This window comes from Rhamphochromis sp. 'chilingali' (assembly GCF_963969265.1).
Source record: "Rhamphochromis sp. 'chilingali' genome assembly, chromosome: 14".
Taxonomy (NCBI): Eukaryota; Metazoa; Chordata; class Actinopteri; order Cichliformes; family Cichlidae; genus Rhamphochromis; species Rhamphochromis sp. 'chilingali'.
The window spans coordinates 16,552,743-16,570,475 of NC_137941.1; the positions used below are offsets into that span (position 1 = coordinate 16,552,743).

Below are 17,733 nucleotides of genomic sequence, written 5' to 3' on the forward strand. Positions count from 1 at the left end.
GTTAAGTGATACCGTTATTAGTGAGTCATTAGTGGTTGTATCACTCTGTCGTTGCAGTGGAAATCCGTTCCCAGGTTATTTTTAGTTTGGATGAGTCATCTTTCCATCATTTCAAATAACAAATTCTGAGTGATGTTCTTTTACTCCCTTCAAAGCAAGGGAGTATGAATTCTGTTTGTCTTAGTCTAGTGTCCAGTTTTCAAGATATCATTTTCAAATTTTGTGTGATTGTTGTTGCCATAACGGCTAAAGCTGATGTAATTTTTTCCCCCTAAAATGTATAATCTTCAACCTTCAATATATAGTAGGCTTTGGGGAACATGAGTACCGAGATTGGCCAAGCACCCTTATTCTTAGCACCCAAGGTTAAAGTTAACCTTAAAAAAACAAATTCTAGAAACCATATCAAGTACTATATAAAAGGGCATACAGAGGGCTGTGTAACACACTTTTTGTATTATAATACAATGCCCCACAACCTCACATTGATACATTCATGCAACGTGAAACTTCGAGTATCTTAAAATCTCAAGTTTTATAGTTTATATAGCTAAAGTTTGAAGCAGAATTGGCTGAAATTATATGGGTAAAGATTATAAAATGCACTTTTAGTATATAGTGCTTGAAGGTCAAAGTTCAGGATCATACTAATTATGAAAAAGCTTAAGTTTCCTTTGGATCATCTCCAAACTTCAGAGCAATATATTAGTTATCGGGGTGCATAAGCACGTTCCTTGTTTGAGCTCTTTAAAACGTTTAAGTAGAACATGACTTCACAATGACACAAAGATTAATGTACTACACTACATTTCTATATTAACGATGCTGACATCAGCATAAAGCAGCAATGTTTTAGTGTAGCCCTTTCCCTTCAAGGCAGTGGTCATGTGGTTCCCACAGTTTGTGTCGTGGCCCCCTAGTGGGATATGAAAGTACTGCAAGTAGGGCACAAGAGGTTGTGGGAAGTCTGGGGCCTATCTCGGCTGTCATAGAGCAAGACAGGCACACGCTGGACAGATTGTCAGTCCATCACATGGTTACCTGTGCTCAGATGAGCTAGTGGATTCAAGCCAAGGACCTTCTTGCATTGAGACACCAAAGTGAATTACTCTTCTGTTCCTCAATATATTAGTTATATATTAGTTTAACATTGCCATTAAATATTCACATTTTAAAAATACAGGACCAGCAAAACAGTGGTATGAGAACATATTCATTCCTGATCACTGACTGTAGATAAAAGTTATTATACTGTTATTGTTTCTGATCTATTTCTGAACTTCAACTCTGCTTGTATTTTGTCAAAAAAATAAAGGGGAGCAGTGGCTAACAGCCAGTAAATAAACTCATCAGAAGATCAAAATTGACCAATGAAAAAACAAAGAGAATATATTAAACTTGGACAATGAACAAAATTGTCTTTAAAGTTGAGGTTGAGACACAGAAGATTTCTATATTTTGAAATAAGCCATGGCAGTCTCAACCTTGGTAATGATGGCTTTTTACCACTGGTCTCATTGTTTAGTGGATGTTTACCATGACTAAAACCTTCAAAACATTACGGTTTATTAAATACAACATGGGCTCCCTGGCCGCAGGGAGAGTAAGGAGGCACAATCAGTATCAAGATGTTTTTAGCATGTTTGAAAGCAGGTTCAAAAACCTCTGAGCAGATTAACTCTTGAGTTTTTAGTCCCAGAAAACCTGAGTATGTTGTCTCTGAGTTCAGCTCGTTACTAGGATTCACCATGGCAACAGATAAATAAAGATCAGAGCCTCTATTTAAAATCCAGTGGACTAATACGAATCTTAGTGTGGTCCGTGACATTTATATTAAAGAACCGGATGGAAGAAAAGAGCTTTGTCTACTTAGTGATAATCACAGACAGCTTCAAATACACAGTGCAGTTTACACTCATCATGATAATTTGGGACTTTTATTGATTTCTTTGAACTGTTCTTTTTACAGGTTGAAATGATCGTGCAGCACACATCTTTAATAACCTTAAAAAAACAAAAACTGAGTACACAAGTTTGAATTTAATTTAGATTTGTCTAAACCACACAGGGTCAAAATTATACATGCACCCCAGCTAATCTTTCTTAAATGTCCCTTAGCAAGTTGCACCTCAAACAGACCTCAAGCTGCAGCTCTACAAGCTGAAGTTCGTTTAAAATGGTTGGTTTCCTGGCATAAATTTGTTTTTTTAAGCATAGTTCACAGATTTTCAATAGGATTCTGGTCCAGACTTTCAGAAAGCTATCCCAGAAGCTTAATGCCAGCCTGCTTTATTCCTTCCAACACTGGTTTTTATGTGTGTTTGGGATCATTGTCCTGCTGGAACACCCAGTTGTGTCCAAGTTTCAATGGTCTAGCTCTGAATTTGAGATAAAGTTGAAGAATTTGTCAATAATCATCCTTCATTATTCTATCCACATTGTGCAATGTACCAGCACCACTGACAGCAAAACAGCCAGAGCACGATGGTACCACCGCCATGCTTGACAACTGGTACAGTGTTTTTAGGTTTTACTCCTCGAAACATACCTCTTGTCATCTCATTCTTTGTTTCATCTGACTGTAAAACTTTATTCTAGAAGGCATTTGGCTTTTCGTGTGGGCAACTGCAAATTTCAGTTCAGTTTGAAGGTGTTGGAGATGTTTGGAGCTTTTTTTCTTGCTTGTCACCCTCTCATTTCACAGGAATGTAAAGCTGTCTTCGTTGTGGACATTTCAAGCAGTTTCTAGGCATCAGTATTGGTGGTTACTGGGTTGATGCTGAGCATTTTAACAGATTTCATCTAATCTGAGGTAACAGTGTGGTTCTTCACGCAGACCATGGCATTGTGTGCTATATCTGAAGAGCTTGCACTTGCGTACAGTTGTTTGAACTGATGATCCTGGAATCTGCAGTTGTTTAGGAATGGATTGGAGCTCCTTGGACTTGCCATTGTTCTGAGTATTGGTCAATCCAATAAGTGCTGTCAAACAAATCCTTTCTATGTTGGCAAAGAGAAACTTCCAGTTTTAATCAAACATGTTCACTAATGAACGGTCTTGTGAAGTTAAAATACATTGTAGAACCTTCAACAGCACTTATTAAAAGATTTAAGTGATTGTATGTATATACTTGAATCTTCATTTTGTCCCTGTCCAAATCTGACAGGGACAAAATGCAGGTGACATTAGGGCGTTCGGGATGTGGATGTGAGACCGAGTGTTTCGGCTGATTCGGGTGTAGAAGGGGTTTGTGAGTTTGTTCATGAAACCTGATAGCAAGCAGGTTAGGTTCACACAGCCTGACTCAGGAACAGTGTTTCCCTCATATCAGAGTTAACAAACTCACACTTACTGAACCTGCTTTCTGGAAGTGCACTCAAACTGGATGTAACCTATCACCATGTGAATCCAAGTCTTCTCTTGGCATCCTGAATATCTACAGCTTGGTGAAGCTTTTTGATGTTCTGGGTGGCCAATGACACGTATTTGGGCATCTGAGCTCCAGTGCGGTCCTGAACAAGGTAACTTGGCCTGACTCCACTAAAAACAGGACCGGACCCACCTCCGATCCCTTCCCTCGCAGCTTTACAAAGTGGAAACACGTTTCGCTGAGCCTCTGCTGCAGCATTGATGATTTGCTGTGAATACTGCTGGAAGCGGTTTTCCTCTTCAGCGATGAGTTCTGCATTCTTCACTTCAAACTCATGTTCCTGTTGTCTCAGCTGCTGAAGTCTGGCACCTTTTTCAGCCTGTATTTGCAAGGCAAAGGCAAACGAGTTTCAGTGAAGAAGGTGCAAAGTTTCTGATTAAAACTTAAGTTTTGGCCGACATTACCATTTGCGCAGCATTGAAGTCTTGCACCTCTCTTTCTTCTTCTCTGATTTTCTTAACCTTTAGTTGCTGCTTCTCAGTAAATATTCTGTCAGCCTCTTTCTTGGCCTGCAGTGCTTCTTGGGCCTTCTTCCTCTCTATTTTGTCCTTCTCCTCCTTCTCTTGTCTCTGGTAAAACAGTTTGCATTACACACATGATTACATTTTGTCAGCAACAATATGGATTTCTCTACACAGAAAAGACACATTGGAGGATATATATACACTGTGATGGTATATTGAAATAAATAGAGCTTGTGTACCACTTTGGAATATTTAAACATCTGCAACTCAGGGATCTTCTAACCCTAACCCATGTAGTTTACGAGCACCCAAAGCTGTTGAGCTCATAAATAAAGCTCTTAAGAAGACATGGGAAAGTGATTTAAGTCTGAAACAGGATGAAAAAGAATGGAAAATAATGTGTACGAGCAGTAAAAGGTATTTAAGGTACGACTCTTTCAATTTAAGATCATGCATTGCCTTACTTTCTGTATACTGTTGAATACCATTATAAATGTGTCCATTAAAAATAAAGAATGCATTTACAACGAGACATTTATGTGATGAGATGTGTTGGGGCAGGAGAGAGGATTGTGGTTTTTTTCTTGTAAGTTTAAATAAAAACTGTTAATTAGGGGGGATGGCACGACATTAAGAAAAATTGGACTTAGAGGAAACACACTGGATGTTTCATGCTCGGTTTGAGATACCATTAGCTCTCTGTGTACACTGATGGACTTCAACATTGCAGCTTTCTTCTCATCCTCCTCCAGTTGCTGCTGCGCCTGTTTTGCCTCGCTCTCTGCGACAGCCTTTGCGATCTTCTGCTCCTCGCTGACAGCTTGCTCCTGCTGTGTGACCGTCAGTTTGTTTATGATCCTGTCTCTACGTGTCTGGGCCTCTCTAGAGAAGAAAATGCATACGAGTATCCATTATATTTAAGAAGATGTAGCACTGGAGATACTTTGATCCAGAGCTATTTATTGATATATACTGTTTTACTCTGTCTTACCTAAGCAGCTCTTTTTCTTTTTCTTTGCGTAACTTGATGATTTTTTGCTTAGTAGAGAGAAACAGTTTCCTTTGCTCCTCTTCAGCTTCCCGTTTCTGAGCATCCGTGGCTCTTACGAGGTCTCTGTTGGTGATATGCTCCTGTAAAATGCATTAAATAAACTTAATGTCCAGTGAACTAAATACTAGATAAGATTCAGATAAGAGCCTACCTGGCGAGCTTGCATGAGGCTTCTTTTCTGATTTGCTTGTCTTTCTGCCTCCATCCTTCGCTCCAGCTGATGCAGCGCTTGGAGACGCTGGATTTCGTCTCCATCCTTCTTGCTCTCCAGCTTCTGTCGCTCTCTCAGTAGCTCATTTTCTTTTATTCTGAGGAAAAGTAATCATATAATTGTCATTGTCCTGGGGTAGTGGTGTTTTGGGGATTTAAAATTCTTAACACATACAGCTGGAGCCTGATTGTTAGGTCTTACTGGTTTCTCAGGTCTTCTGCAGCAACCTGTCTCACAAGCTTCCTCTGCATTGCCTTCTCCTGCTCCTGTTTCGAGGCTTCATCCTCTCTAGTCTGTACCATATGCAGAAATGCTTTGTCCACATCTATATTGGCACTCTTTCTTCTTTGTTTAAGCTCAATCTGAGCATCCCTCTCCTTCAGCACCTCTGTCAGCAGGAGTGCACTCTGTGGAGGAAGTGTTAATCATTTGTTAGGTGAAATTGTGCAGTTTTATACACAAGTGGCATAATAATGCACAAGCGAGACTAACATGTAGTCCTTTGACTCTGTCGGTTTGACAGTAGAGCTGAGTCTTGGCTTTTTCAATAATCTCCTTCCGCCTCTGCTCCTGGTATTTTGCTTCTTCTAAATCAGCCAGTCTCATTTGCTCCTCCTCAATTTCCTTTCGAATCTTCTTTTCCTGCAGCCTTTTCAGCCTTTGTCCCTGTGACAAGACATAAGTGTACGTAAGATGCAGTGTGTTTTTGTCTTTGTGTTCCAGCTCTTTTCAACCTAGCAAGTGCACATGACTTTATTAGTATAAATCTAATCTTAGGAAATGTCTCTCAACATGGAACTTACATGGAGGGTATCAGGCCAAAGTTTCACCACCTCCTGTGACTGCAGGTGTAGGTTCTCTCGCTGTTTAGCTGCCTCTCTTATTCTCTTCTCTTCTTTATTAACCCCACACAGTTCATCTTGAATCCTCAGCCATTCAGTCTTACGTAAGACAGTAACATGTCGGAGGTCTGGTGGCTGCATAGCTCTAATGGCTTCATCTGCTGACACATTAATAAAGAAATTACCACTGGAACATGTGCTACAGCAACCACTGATCACACCAAGGTTCCTACTACGTCCCTAGAAGATATTATACTCATATAGAGAAAAAAACCACAACACCCCACTTGTAAAATAACTGACTTTCATAGTTGTACTTCTTGGTTGAAGTGAAGTGAAGCAGGATCTTGGAAAGACTTTCAAAATTTAAAATCAAAAGCACTTATAGGCTAATAGCCTCGACAAACAAATAGCTTAAATAAATGAGCATTACATTCGGCTCCATCTAGAGTTTTTGGTTCAATAATGGCTTAAAACGGCTCTGGTAGCAAAGGTTAACTATATAACTACACATAATAAACTTTGAAATATCTGTTTGGCTCTCACCATTCTTACTAGCTCCTCTACGACGGCCGTACAGAACCACCGCTGCCATTCCTATCGGATGGAGTGGCTACTATTATAGAAAATAATGTCAAACACAAAAAACAAAGTAAAGGTTCTCTTTTATTTTATTATAGTTGAAAGCTGGCGTTCATCAGACTGCCCGCTCTACGTAGCCTGAGTTTGTTGCGTCGTATCCAGGCAATGACGGAACCAATCAGAATCATCCTCTGAATACTGATAGGCAGAGCCCTCGGAGGGTCAGCGGGGCTCAGGAGAGAAAGCTCTGTTTTTCTCAAATTAGTAGGCAATAAATCCATTGATCTACAACAGTATTTTATACCGCAGTCAAGTGTATATATACACACTCGTATACACTCTGAATTCATTATGTAAAAAACTAGGGAAAATGAATGGCGTGACACACGTTTTTTTGTGATCTTTCCATAGTTATACACATTTTCTGCATGGGGATGCATGTTCAGTTATCTCACTGACACCAAGAGGAGAAAAGTGGTTGTCTAAACTTAGAAAGAACAATCTTGTCTATGGTTTAAAACAACATCAAATATGTAAATTAATTTTTTCTAAGCACCACATTTGTACTTTGTACAAATTTGTTTTTTTTCTTACAAACATAGACCAGAACGCTGTGAAGTACAATGTTTGGTTTATTAAAAACAACAAGCAGGTAAAGTTTTTCTCATTGCAGTCTTCAGGCTGAGTCCACCTGTGATTCACGTGCTGACAGTTAGGGCTCAGTTTTTACTACTTTTACTACTCTGATGTGTCAAAATATGCCCACTGACAAAGCCTGTAGTTATGAAAAAATGTTAAAAGAGTAACTGAAAGTAATAGATGAATGGTTCATAAAGTTTTTATTTACAGTATACTAATTAAACATGATGGGAAATCTGATGACAAAGATGGAGTCTCTGATTTGGACAGTAATTCTGGTTTGTAATAGGACTCCTGGCAATTTCAGATTAAATAATTTTGTTGTCTTTACTCTTGTTTAAGATCTTGGTCAATGAAATCCATTGTAAAATCTGGTCCTTTAGGCATATGCAGCTGTGTGACCATGACAGATGTGCTAAATTTACTGAGCCAGCAGTGAAACATGGCCTGTCATGTGCTGCCTAATGAGTCAGGTGATGAACAGTGTCTGTTGAATTAAGACTCGCCTGACCTGACTTACTGTTAAATGGGGAGAGTTATGGACCAATTTGATCTTTAGGTGATTACATCTCTCAGATCCTTTACTTTGCTACTTATGTTTCAGCTGTTATAGTTTATACTCAGTTATTTGATAGAGTTTTGAAGGTTATTCTGAACTGTGTTTCATACAAGGCTATGCTGGTAAACTCTGAGAAACAAAATATGGATCTAGAAATAAGCATAATCAACACCTCATGATTAGAATTTGTTTTCAATTTGTAGCAGAGTTTCACTGAACGTCGGAGACAGGCTAAGAATAATATTTTTCTACTGTTTGTACTTAGTAAAGGTAAAGTACTTCATAGTACTTACAAACTAAAGATGTATCCCTTTCCAGCTATGAATGCGGTTTATGTGTTTACTTTTATTTGCAATCTTTCAGTTTCATTTTTTCTAATTTGTACAGCATACAATTCATATATTATCCCTGGTATAACTAAAAACTATGCATCGTTTAGAGTCTCGAGTTAGGGATTGGTGTATGGATAAGCTACACTGAGTAACCTTAATATCATCTGATAGTTGCTATACTGCTTGTATTACATTTAATAAGCCATTGCTGCTCTATTGAACTTACAATATTTTACCTTTTTATATATTATTTTTTATTTCAGTTTATACTCATTTCCCTTCAGTATATGTATCTGTTTAGATTAGTTTGATACTTATTGATATATTTTTGTCCTATTCTGTTTTATTCAGCAACATATCATTCTACTTATTGGCACTATTTCTTATATGTATTGTGTGTTTGTCTTAGTTTTTAACTGCTCTAACAAAAGCATTTTCCATCTTTGCCATAAAGGAAACATATCCTATCCCATCATATAAAATAAAAGCTAGCAATCAGTTAAAGAAAATCTCAAGTTGACAAATAAAAGTATGTACAAAATAAAACACCCTATCCAAATAAAATCCAAGTCAATAGAAATTTTTAAATGAGGATTTCATTTATCAAGGGAAAAAAGTTTACAAGCCTGGCCCTATATGAAAAGGAATAATGAATTAACTGTGATAAACCATTGATTTTGGAAAGTTAAGCTTCATTAGCTAATACGAAGCCTTATTGCTGCCAGACTTGTTGAATCCAGAAATCACTTAAATAGAACCTGCCTGACAACGTGAAGAAGGCTAAAAGCTCTCAAAATCTAAAGAAACAGCTGAGAAACAAAGTCATTGACATCTATCCGTCTGAAAATGGAAATGAAAATTACTCCAAATGACTGCGTTCTGCTGTTTCAGGTGCTTCCATGACATGACTCCAGAAGGACATAAAATAACTCAACTGCAGGCCTCACCTGCCTCAGTTAAAGTCGGCATTCATTATTTAATAATAAGAAAGAGACTGGGTAAAAAATATCATCCATGGGAGAACTCCAAAGAGAAACTCACAGCTGAGCAAAAAGAACACAAAGGCTCATCTCACATTCACCAAAAGAAACCTTATATAATATGAGTTTAATTTATATGAAGCTTTGAGTCCCGTTAAATCTGACATAAAACGAATACAGCATTTCAATTAAAAACAAAACAAAACATCACATCAGCATGGTGGTGGTAGTGTGATAGCCTGTGGCAGGACAGTGATATGAAGCACACCAGCTAGTCCACTGAATGTCCCCAAAAAATAAAAGGAAGGTTAGATGGAAGATTGAGATGCTTTGACCTGACCTTAAACTGGCTATTCACACCAAACGTCTCCCACTGTGGCTCAGTTAAAGCATTTCAAAGAAGAGTGGGCCAAAATTCCTCCATGTGAAATGTGAAAGACTCATTGCCAGTTATCACAAAAGCTTGATCGCAGTTCTTGCTGCAGAAGTGGCACAAGTAGTTATCGGGTTTAGGAATAGCTTTTTTCACTTAATAGTTTGAATTATGGTTTAAAAACTGCTTTTTGTATTTACATGTATGTGTGACAAATGTGCAAAATAATAAATAACGCTGATCCATTTTAACAGGAGGCTGTTGCTAACCTTGAACCAGCACTACGTGTAGTCTTACAAACCAAAAGCCAGTATTAGCCTCAGTTAGAGTACTTCTGCACTTTTATTTTGAATGCAGGCCATTTCCAGGATTTCCAGTATGCATTGTTCGGATTTGACTTTCTATGCTTTGAGAGCTGCAGGCGGATCCACGTAGAAAGGGGGCGTCTTAGATCAGAGACGACCATTCAAAACCGGCAGAAGGAAAAAAAAGAAAAAAGAAAAAAGAAGCAACTCCCCGATCCATCCATCCATCTCTTCTCCCAGATCACTCAGCACCCACCGGTGGCCCACCAACGAGCGACCCGCAGAGAAAACACCAAGATGGCCCCGATCTCCATCAAAACCGTGCTGATTAGTGAAAGTGTCGACCCTCGCTGCAAGACGATTCTGGAGGAAAATGGCATCCGAGTCACGGAGAAGCAGAACATGACTAAGGATGAATTAATCGCGGAGATAAAGGTAGTAATGGCACTCTGCGTTATATTGCGTGATTTCTTCACATGCACCCGCTGTCGGGTTTATTTTTTTCTTCCTACCAAGCAGGTTTCTATAAAGTTTAGTCTAAAGCCGCTTTCGCTCTAATCGGTGCGCATGTGCCCCTGCACGCCTAAAAAAGTTTTTGCGGACTAGCAGCCGGCATTTTTTATTCCGTAACACAATTCAACCTGACACGTGTAATTAAATGATCCCGGCAGCCAGTTAAAAACTGATTTATTCGGTTAGTACCGCCCATTGTGAAGCTGATGCAACTCATTCGTGGTGTTGTGACTATTGCCGCACGGTCAGACCTCCTATCTGCTGCAAGTGCATCGGGCGGCCATTGATTCCACTTCTACCCCCAACCCAAACTATTCCATCAATCCCACATTTTCTCCACAGAGCCAATGTGTGTATGTCTAAGAATATGTGAACAAATTCAATTTGTCAGATTAGAAATAATGAGCTGTTCTCATGTAAGCTGAATGGACTGTACAGGGCTGGCTCTAAAACTTCTGGTGCCCTAAATGACATGAGGCCCCTGCAGGGGTGTCTTAACATTATTGTACACCCTGGGGCTGTGAGCCTTTTGGAGCCCCCATAGTCCAAAATGTATTTATTTTTAAAAATTTATTTTAGCCTATTCTCAATAAACATTTCAATGTTGAATGACCATTGGATGGCTGTTTCTCAGCATCTAGTCTTAAATTTAAAAAAAAAACATAGCTCTGAGATGAAAATGGACTGGTTGTGTTGCTTAAATAATGCCTGTACATCCTTGTTGGGCTTTCTAGCAAGAAAAAGCTTCTGTTCAAGAATTTTTAAATGATTTATTATGCTTTTGTCCTCTAGAATAAAATAAATCAAGAATATACACCACAAGGGTAACACAAAGTGTTCATCTCTCACACTGAGCTAACTGATCTAATAACTGGCTGCAACACAGGCTAATAAATCACCATGCAACAAATGGGATAGAATTTACATGAAGATCAACATAAGCGGCTTAAAAGTGTCCTTTATAGTTAATAAGAATAACATTTGGTAATAGTAGTGTGTGTGTGTGTGTGTACACGAACCAGATGTTGTTTGGCACTCTGCTGACAACTATTTAACAACGTTATCAGTCAGATGTCATTTTGCAGCATGATCAGTTTTGAATGCTGCAGTTTCAACCATTAAAAAAAAAAAAAAAATCTTTACGATCTTTGTTTTTTTGTTTGTTTGGGGTTTTTTTTGCTTTTTAGTCTGTATTTAGACAAGAAAGTGGAAAGAAGAGAGGGAAATCTGAGAGCAGGAAAAAGACACACAGTGAATGGTCTTGAAGCAGATTCAAACCCAGAACTCGGCACCTGAAACAACACCTGTCTGTGTCATGTCATGTGCCATGACATGACACAGACAGAGATATAAAATCACATTTTATTGTGGAAAAAAGTTATTTGCATGGTTAACAGGTGTCCCCCTGGCAATGGGAAACTATAGAAGTCCATGTTACATTGTAACAGGGGAAAAAACCCCACTATAACCTGTCTTGTAACATTTCTGGTTGAACAGAGGTAAATCATTTGGCATAAAACAGGCCAAAGATCAGTGTTAGAAATGAGGAATTAATGAGAATTATTTAGTAAGTATATCATATCCTGGCATAGGATTTTTGACTGGTTCACAGTTCTTATGCTGCTCAAAATAACTGACACCCATTGACTCTGTGTGAACTATTGGGTGTATTTAAAACAGCTCTGCTTCTTTCTGAATCTCAGGACTATGATGGCCTCGTGGTTAGATCTGCAACCAAGGTAACAGCTGATGTTATCAGTGCTGCTAATAATCTCCAAATTATTGGAAGAGCTGGGACCGGTGTGGACAACGTAGATGTTCCTGCCGCTACCAAAAAGGGCATTATTGTCATGAAGTAAGCCTCCAGTTTAAATGCAGATTTTCTTCACTGTGCAGTTCCAGTATACCACTGACTTTACTTTATAACTGTGTTTTTCTGCAGCACGCCGAGTGGCAACACGATCAGTGCTGCTGAGCTGACATGTGCTCTGCTCATGAGCCTCTCAAGGCAAGACGAGTCATGTCATTTCTGAACAATTGCCGAGAAGCTCTGTGGTTGTAATTGAAGTGCAGTAATATTCCATTATTACGTTGATCTGTTTTCAGAAATGTGCCACAAGCAGCGATGTCAATGAAGCAAGGAAACTGGGATCGCAAGAAGGTAAAAGCATTTTCGCTTGCTCTCCAGTGTGCTGTTTGAACGGCTGTTTGCACTGGGAGCATCAAGCCATTACTGTTGCATGGTTGGCTCCATTGTCCACTCAGTTGTGAATAATCAGATGGGACACTTGGATCTGTGTACTTTGAGATTTTTGGAGGTGGGTCATTGTTTTGCTTCCGATTTTTCAGTTCATGGGCGCAGAGCTGTACGGCAAAGTGCTCGGAATAGTCGGACTTGGAAGAATAGGAAAGGAGGTCGCCTCGAGGATGCAGTCATTTGGCATGAGGGTCAGCATATGATATCTGCTCACAGTTACTGTGATATTTAAAATAAACAGGCATAAAAAGATGACAGGTTGTTTTCTCCTTAACAGACTATTGGCTATGATCCAATCACTCCTCCAGAGGTGTCAGCCAGCTGGGGAGTGGAACAGATGTATCTGGAGCAGCTCTGGCCCCAGTGTGACTACATCACTGTCCACACTCCCCTGTTGCCCTCTACTGTCGGTGAGCTAAACACCAATCATATGTCGGTCGATTATAACGGTGGCGCAAAGTCCATCAGCAAGATGTGGAATTTCTCTTTGATGTTCCCAAGGTCTGCTTAACGATGAAAGCTTTGCCAAGTGCAAGAAAGGCGTGAAGGTTGTGAACTGTGCAAGAGGGGGCATCATCGATGAGGAGGCTCTGCTCAGAGCCTTGGAGTCTGGACAGTGTGGAGGAGCAGGCCTTGACGTCTTTGTGGAGGTTTTTCTTTTTGTCAAATTGATTGATTGACTTTATTTTTATTAAATAAAGAGATGTTGTTGCTTAAATTTCACATTGTCTTTATGTTTTTGGCTACAGGAGCCACCTAAGAACCACTCACTGGTGGAGCATCCCAATGTCATCAGCTGCCCTCACCTGGGAGCCAGTACGAAGGAGGCTCAGGCTCGCTGTGGGGAGGACATTGCCCTGCAGATCGTGGACATGGTGAAGGGAAAGAACCTGGTCGGAGCAGTAAGTCCTACATGCTCGTCTTAATACTGTGTTTAAAAAATAACTCCTCAGACCAGAGTTATAAATTTGCTAAAGGGCTACTGAAGTGATTGTTTGGCGGATTTGTGTAAAATGAATCGCTAAAGAAGCCTAAATATTCTCAAGCTTCAAAAGCATCACTATCAACAAATCAGACTTCATACCCACAGTTATCTGTACAGGAAGTAGTGGACTGTTTTACAGACTGCCGTGCAGCAGGTCAGAAGAAAACAGGAACCTAATGGATATCACAGCAGTGGTTATTAGCTTTCTTTGTCAAGCCAGGCTTTCTGCTTCGGGTTCTGTCCACACTTGCCATAAAGTGGGAATTTGATGCATCATTTCACTTTTCATCTGCACCAAATGGACAGCAGAATATGTCAAGTATTATCAGATAAGCAGATGATTATAAAGCTGTGAAGAATATAAAAAATAAAACTGCAGCGCTGTTTCTGGAAATAAGACAAGCGAGCAATGCTCGCAGAAAACCGTCAGTCTCAGGAATTTGTGAGTTAAATTTTTCTTTATTTCTTTTACTCCATGTGCCGTCAGTGCTGCAGTTTATTTTGAATATGACAGCTGCACATTGGACATCTGGAGCTTTAAAACTGATATATTTTATTGTTTGTTTAGTACAAAAAACATAAAGCAAACAGTGGTGATACATACAAAGAAACAGAGACTGAGCAGGAAACAGTATCAGTAGATAATCCAGTTTGATCACATTTGGAGGGTGTTGGTAAAAAAAATTATAAAAAAAAAAGCCCTCAACTAAAATAAATAATTATAACCTTTTTTTTAAAAAAAAGAAAAAAGAATGATTTTGTAACAGATTTTAAACTGTTCTCCTTATGCAGGTAAATGCTCAGGTCTTGGCTAGCACGTTCTCCCAGGAGTCGCAGCAACTGATTAAACTCGGAGAAGCCGTTGGATCTGTTCTTCAGTCTTTCAGCGCGTCTAAGAAACCATTCAGTCACGTTCAAATTACTACACAAGGTAACATTTCTGGTTTAACCAGTTTCCTGTAACCAAGCGACCTCAAGGAGAGTTCATCTCATAGGAAGGAAAAATACTAGGAAGCAGTTTTTCCTCCCTCTGCTGGTGTCACAGTGAAACTGTCCAATCAGTCGTGTGGGTTTATAAGCTATTATAGGAATATCATTTCTGTGTAATTTCTTTTGTCTTTTTTTTTCTAAAACAGTTTTACTTTAAAATATTTTGCCTATAATTAAAAGCTTTTTGCACTCTGCTCAACAAACCAGGGGATTGCATGAAGTCCTCCACTGGTTACATGACTTCAGCTGTGCTGGTGGGTTTACTCAATCATGAATCAGGATGTTGCCCGAACCTCATCAACGCGCTGAGCTTAGCTAAGGAAACTGGAATCACGGTACACCGTCAATTTATTCAGGCAAATAAAACATGAGAAAAACAAGTGGAATATATGTCAAATAAATCTTTTTCCTTTATCTCAACTTCTTCAGGTTTACCAGGCCCACTGTGCATCTGCCGGGGCCACTGAAGGCGTGTGTAAGGTGGAGATTGCGGCCAATGGCTGCAGCTACAAAGCCAGCGGTTCAGTTCAAGGTGGAGCACCTGTCCTCCTGGAGCTGTGCAACAGTGTGTTCAGACAGCCCATCTCTCTCACTGGAAATCTGCTGTTCTTTAAGGCCCCTGCGAATCCTCAACTCCTGTCCTCACTGGCTGGTAAGAAAATGTAGACATCAAAACTATAATCTGTGAATATAAAAGATTTCACTGTACACAAATGGCCTCCACAGTCATCAAATCTCAGAGCAGGTTTGGGACATGGTTGAAGCACAGATGTGCTGCCAACAAATCTGTAGCAACTGTGCAATTCTATCATATCAATACTGGTTTGTTTCAGCACCTGTTTGAATCCATGCAACAAAGTATTAAGCGAGAGAAAAAGCAGGTCCAACCCAGTAGTGCAATAGAGTCGCCACCCTCTGGACAATAGATAGAATGCACAAACTCTCCCTCATTGTATATTCAAATGTATATTCAACATTCACAATCAGTAACTGAGAAAAGTTTCTTTTCAGTGTTTTACGAATTAATTTATGACTTCCATTAGTTCCATCAGTTTTGGAGGCTAAGGCAGTAACCTTAAACACAATATAAAGAGTCAAAATTGTTTCTCACTTCAGAACAATTAAATGGAAAGTTTAGGTTGGTGGTAGATAGTTTGCTTGTCTGTTAAAATGTGTGTCTGAAAACAAAGCATGCATTCTTGTTGTTTTTCCTCAACTGCTTCTTTACGCACATTTGTTTTTGAGTTTGAATTTAGATGAAAGCTGGCCCTGAGTTGTGAGAACTAAATTGTAACCTTCACCATGTTTCTTTTCTTTCCATTCACACCTATTTTCTCTCTTCAATTGTTCTTTGTTTAGGAGTGTTGGCCACAGAGGGAGTGGAGATTGAGTCTTTCAGTGCTCCTGCAGACCGCTCTGGGGATCTGTGGTATTGTGTGGGGGTGTCCTCTCTCTTGAGAGATCTCAGTGCCTTGAACTCCGTGGTGAAGGATGCAGCGCAGCTCAGCTTTTAAATGACAGCGCAAAGCACTTACAGAGGCACTGAATAGCATTCAGGATGTGAGATCTGTAACATTTTCAGGAGCGTCTAATATAAATGATCCGGTCTTTGTGTTTACAGCTAACAACTTGTGCAGAAGTTGCAGTTTAAAACCTGCATTTTATAACATTCCAGTGTTTAGATGTTTTTATTAACTTGTAGAAGTAGAAATTAAATAAAAATGTTCGTTGTACGCTGCTCAGTTTGTTGTATGATCCTTTTAAAGAAGACTTTCTAATATGAACGCCTTATATTTTAATATTTTAAAAATACTTCACTACACAGCTCGAGTTCAGTACGACAGCCCTTCAATAATTCCTCTATTAAAATGTTCAATGTGTGATTTGTGTCGGTTCTATGGGTTTTTTTTTGCCCCACTGTTATTAATTTTTGGTAAGATTACACAGTAAAGGGCTGCACAACACATCCCAGAGCTAGTGGCAGAAAGCTGCTTTGTAGGTTGTAGCAAGCAAGCAACAACACAACTTTTTTTCATATGTAAATCTGTTCCTGTGGCATCATGGAAATCTCACTCACTTTAGATCATCTCATCTCACTACTTTCCACTTCTAAATAAGAATACATTTCAGCTCATTGTCTCAAAACAGAGTAGCCAGAAATAGGCATTTACTTTCTGTAGACCTTCAGAAAATATGAGTCCTACCACATGCAGTGCATATGCTCAGTTCTCTGAATCCTTAAGCAAAGATATATTTTACTCCATCCTCCCAGAAAACCACAGTGGATGCCACAGTAGTATATTTTTCAACAATAAATAAATAAAGAGATTAAATAATGGAATCTGTGGAATCGTTGCATGAAAAACTTAATTCAATCTGTGTCCGCTGCCTAATCAGTCATGCAGTTAGTCCAGCCTACACAGCAATCTGTTTAATCCACAGCAAAGCGCTATGGCTTGTGGTAAATGTCAGATACAACAGTCCTTCTGCATCCATATATTGGATGATGGATTTGAAACAAGCATTTCACATTTGGATTGTTCACTCTTTAACGACCTGTTGTCACTAATTTTCAGTAAAGTTGTTGTGTAATTTTGCATACCTCAGGCTTTTCTTCCTCATTTCCCTTCCTTAAGAACGACTTCTTGACAGCCACCTTGAGACGATTTCTAATGTCACCAGCAGATGGATAAACTTTAGGACCTAAAGCATCTCTCAGGTCCTGTGTCAGGTCTTTGCTGTTTTTCCCCCCCTTCTTTCTTAAGAACGTGACTTTTAGATACTGTTCGTCTGCTGAACACAGAGTTTGATTTTTTTTAGGCCTGCAAGCTTTTGTTTGTCCTTTGCTTGTCCAGTTTCTTAATTTTTATTAAGGACACAGTGAATGGCATGCTGCCATATGCCGTTTTTTGTCTTAATAGCTCTTTAGAAATCATGCTGTTGTTGCAATGCCTGTCAAACTGTGATGGAATTTTTCATAGATTCAACTAAAGGAACAAATTAGGTGTTTGTACGATAAAGTGGCTAAGGATACAATTTATAATTGGTTCTTTGCTAAGTTGTCTGTTATGTGTATACACAACACTGGTTCATCCCTTGATTGAGGTGGCTTTTTATGCTTGAATGATTCATATATCAATGTTAAAGTGCTTAACAAAACAAAACAAAACAGAAAATCTCTATGAAAATGGTGAGGTACAAGAGCTGGACTGAAAATAA

The 17,733-nt window shown here is 39.2% G+C and overlaps 2 protein-coding genes across 3 annotated transcripts; one reads left to right on the forward strand and one right to left on the reverse strand.

Annotated features, from left to right (window-relative positions):
* Nucleotides 1–1,927: 1,927 nt before the first annotated feature.
* Nucleotides 1,928–6,722, reverse strand: cfap210 (cilia and flagella associated protein 210). Of its 2 annotated transcripts, none has more exons than XM_080903141.1 (9): nt 6,546–6,722; nt 5,961–6,157; nt 5,650–5,823; nt 5,359–5,564; nt 5,098–5,254; nt 4,887–5,026; nt 4,585–4,777; nt 3,836–4,000; nt 1,928–3,750 (listed from the first exon to the last, which is right to left on the reverse strand). In XM_080903141.1, exons 1-9 carry the CDS (start codon nt 6,592–6,594, stop codon nt 3,397–3,399), a joined length of 1,635 nt encoding a protein of 544 aa, XP_080759267.1. In that variant the 5' UTR covers nt 6,595–6,722; the 3' UTR covers nt 1,928–3,396. The 2 variants fall into 2 exon arrangements, with proteins under 2 accessions (XP_080759267.1, XP_080759266.1); XM_080903140.1 differs by having other exon boundaries at nt 5,961–6,160.
* Nucleotides 6,723–9,876: 3,154 nt separating this feature from the next.
* On the forward strand, nt 9,877–16,953 carry phgdh (phosphoglycerate dehydrogenase). Its single transcript, XM_080902779.1, has 12 exons — nt 9,877–10,204; nt 11,986–12,137; nt 12,225–12,290; nt 12,389–12,443; nt 12,632–12,730; nt 12,817–12,949; nt 13,041–13,189; nt 13,289–13,441; nt 14,317–14,455; nt 14,722–14,849; nt 14,944–15,166; nt 15,874–16,953. Exons 1-12 carry the CDS (start codon nt 10,067–10,069, stop codon nt 16,026–16,028), a joined length of 1,590 nt encoding a protein of 529 aa, XP_080758905.1. The 5' UTR covers nt 9,877–10,066; the 3' UTR covers nt 16,029–16,953.
* Nucleotides 16,954–17,733: the final 780 nt, after the last annotated feature.

What these genes read in the sequence shown, in the direction of transcription:
- phgdh (XM_080902779.1), top strand. Translation starts at nt 10,067, where the DNA reads ATGGCCCCGATCTCCATCAAAACCGTGCTGATTAGTGAAAGTGTCGAC. An exon ending in AATTAATCGCGGAGATAAAG is followed by an intron (nt 10,205 to 11,985) that starts GTAGTAATGGCA and finishes TCTGAATCTCAG; the next exon opens with GACTATGATGGCCTCGTGGT. An exon ending in GAAACTGGGATCGCAAGAAG is followed by an intron (nt 12,444 to 12,631) that starts GTAAAAGCATTT and finishes CCGATTTTTCAG; the next exon opens with TTCATGGGCGCAGAGCTGTA.
- cfap210 (XM_080903140.1), bottom strand. Translation starts at nt 6,594, where the DNA reads ATGGCAGCGGTGGTTCTGTACGGCCGTCGTAGAGGAGCTAGTAAGAAT. An exon ending in GCCTCATGCAAGCTCGCCAG is followed by an intron (nt 5,027 to 5,097) that starts GTAGGCTCTTAT and finishes TGCATTTTACAG; the next exon opens with GAGCATATCACCAACAGAGA. An exon ending in AAAGAAAAAGAGCTGCTTAG is followed by an intron (nt 4,778 to 4,886) that starts GTAAGACAGAGT and finishes TTTCTTCTCTAG; the next exon opens with AGAGGCCCAGACACGTAGAG.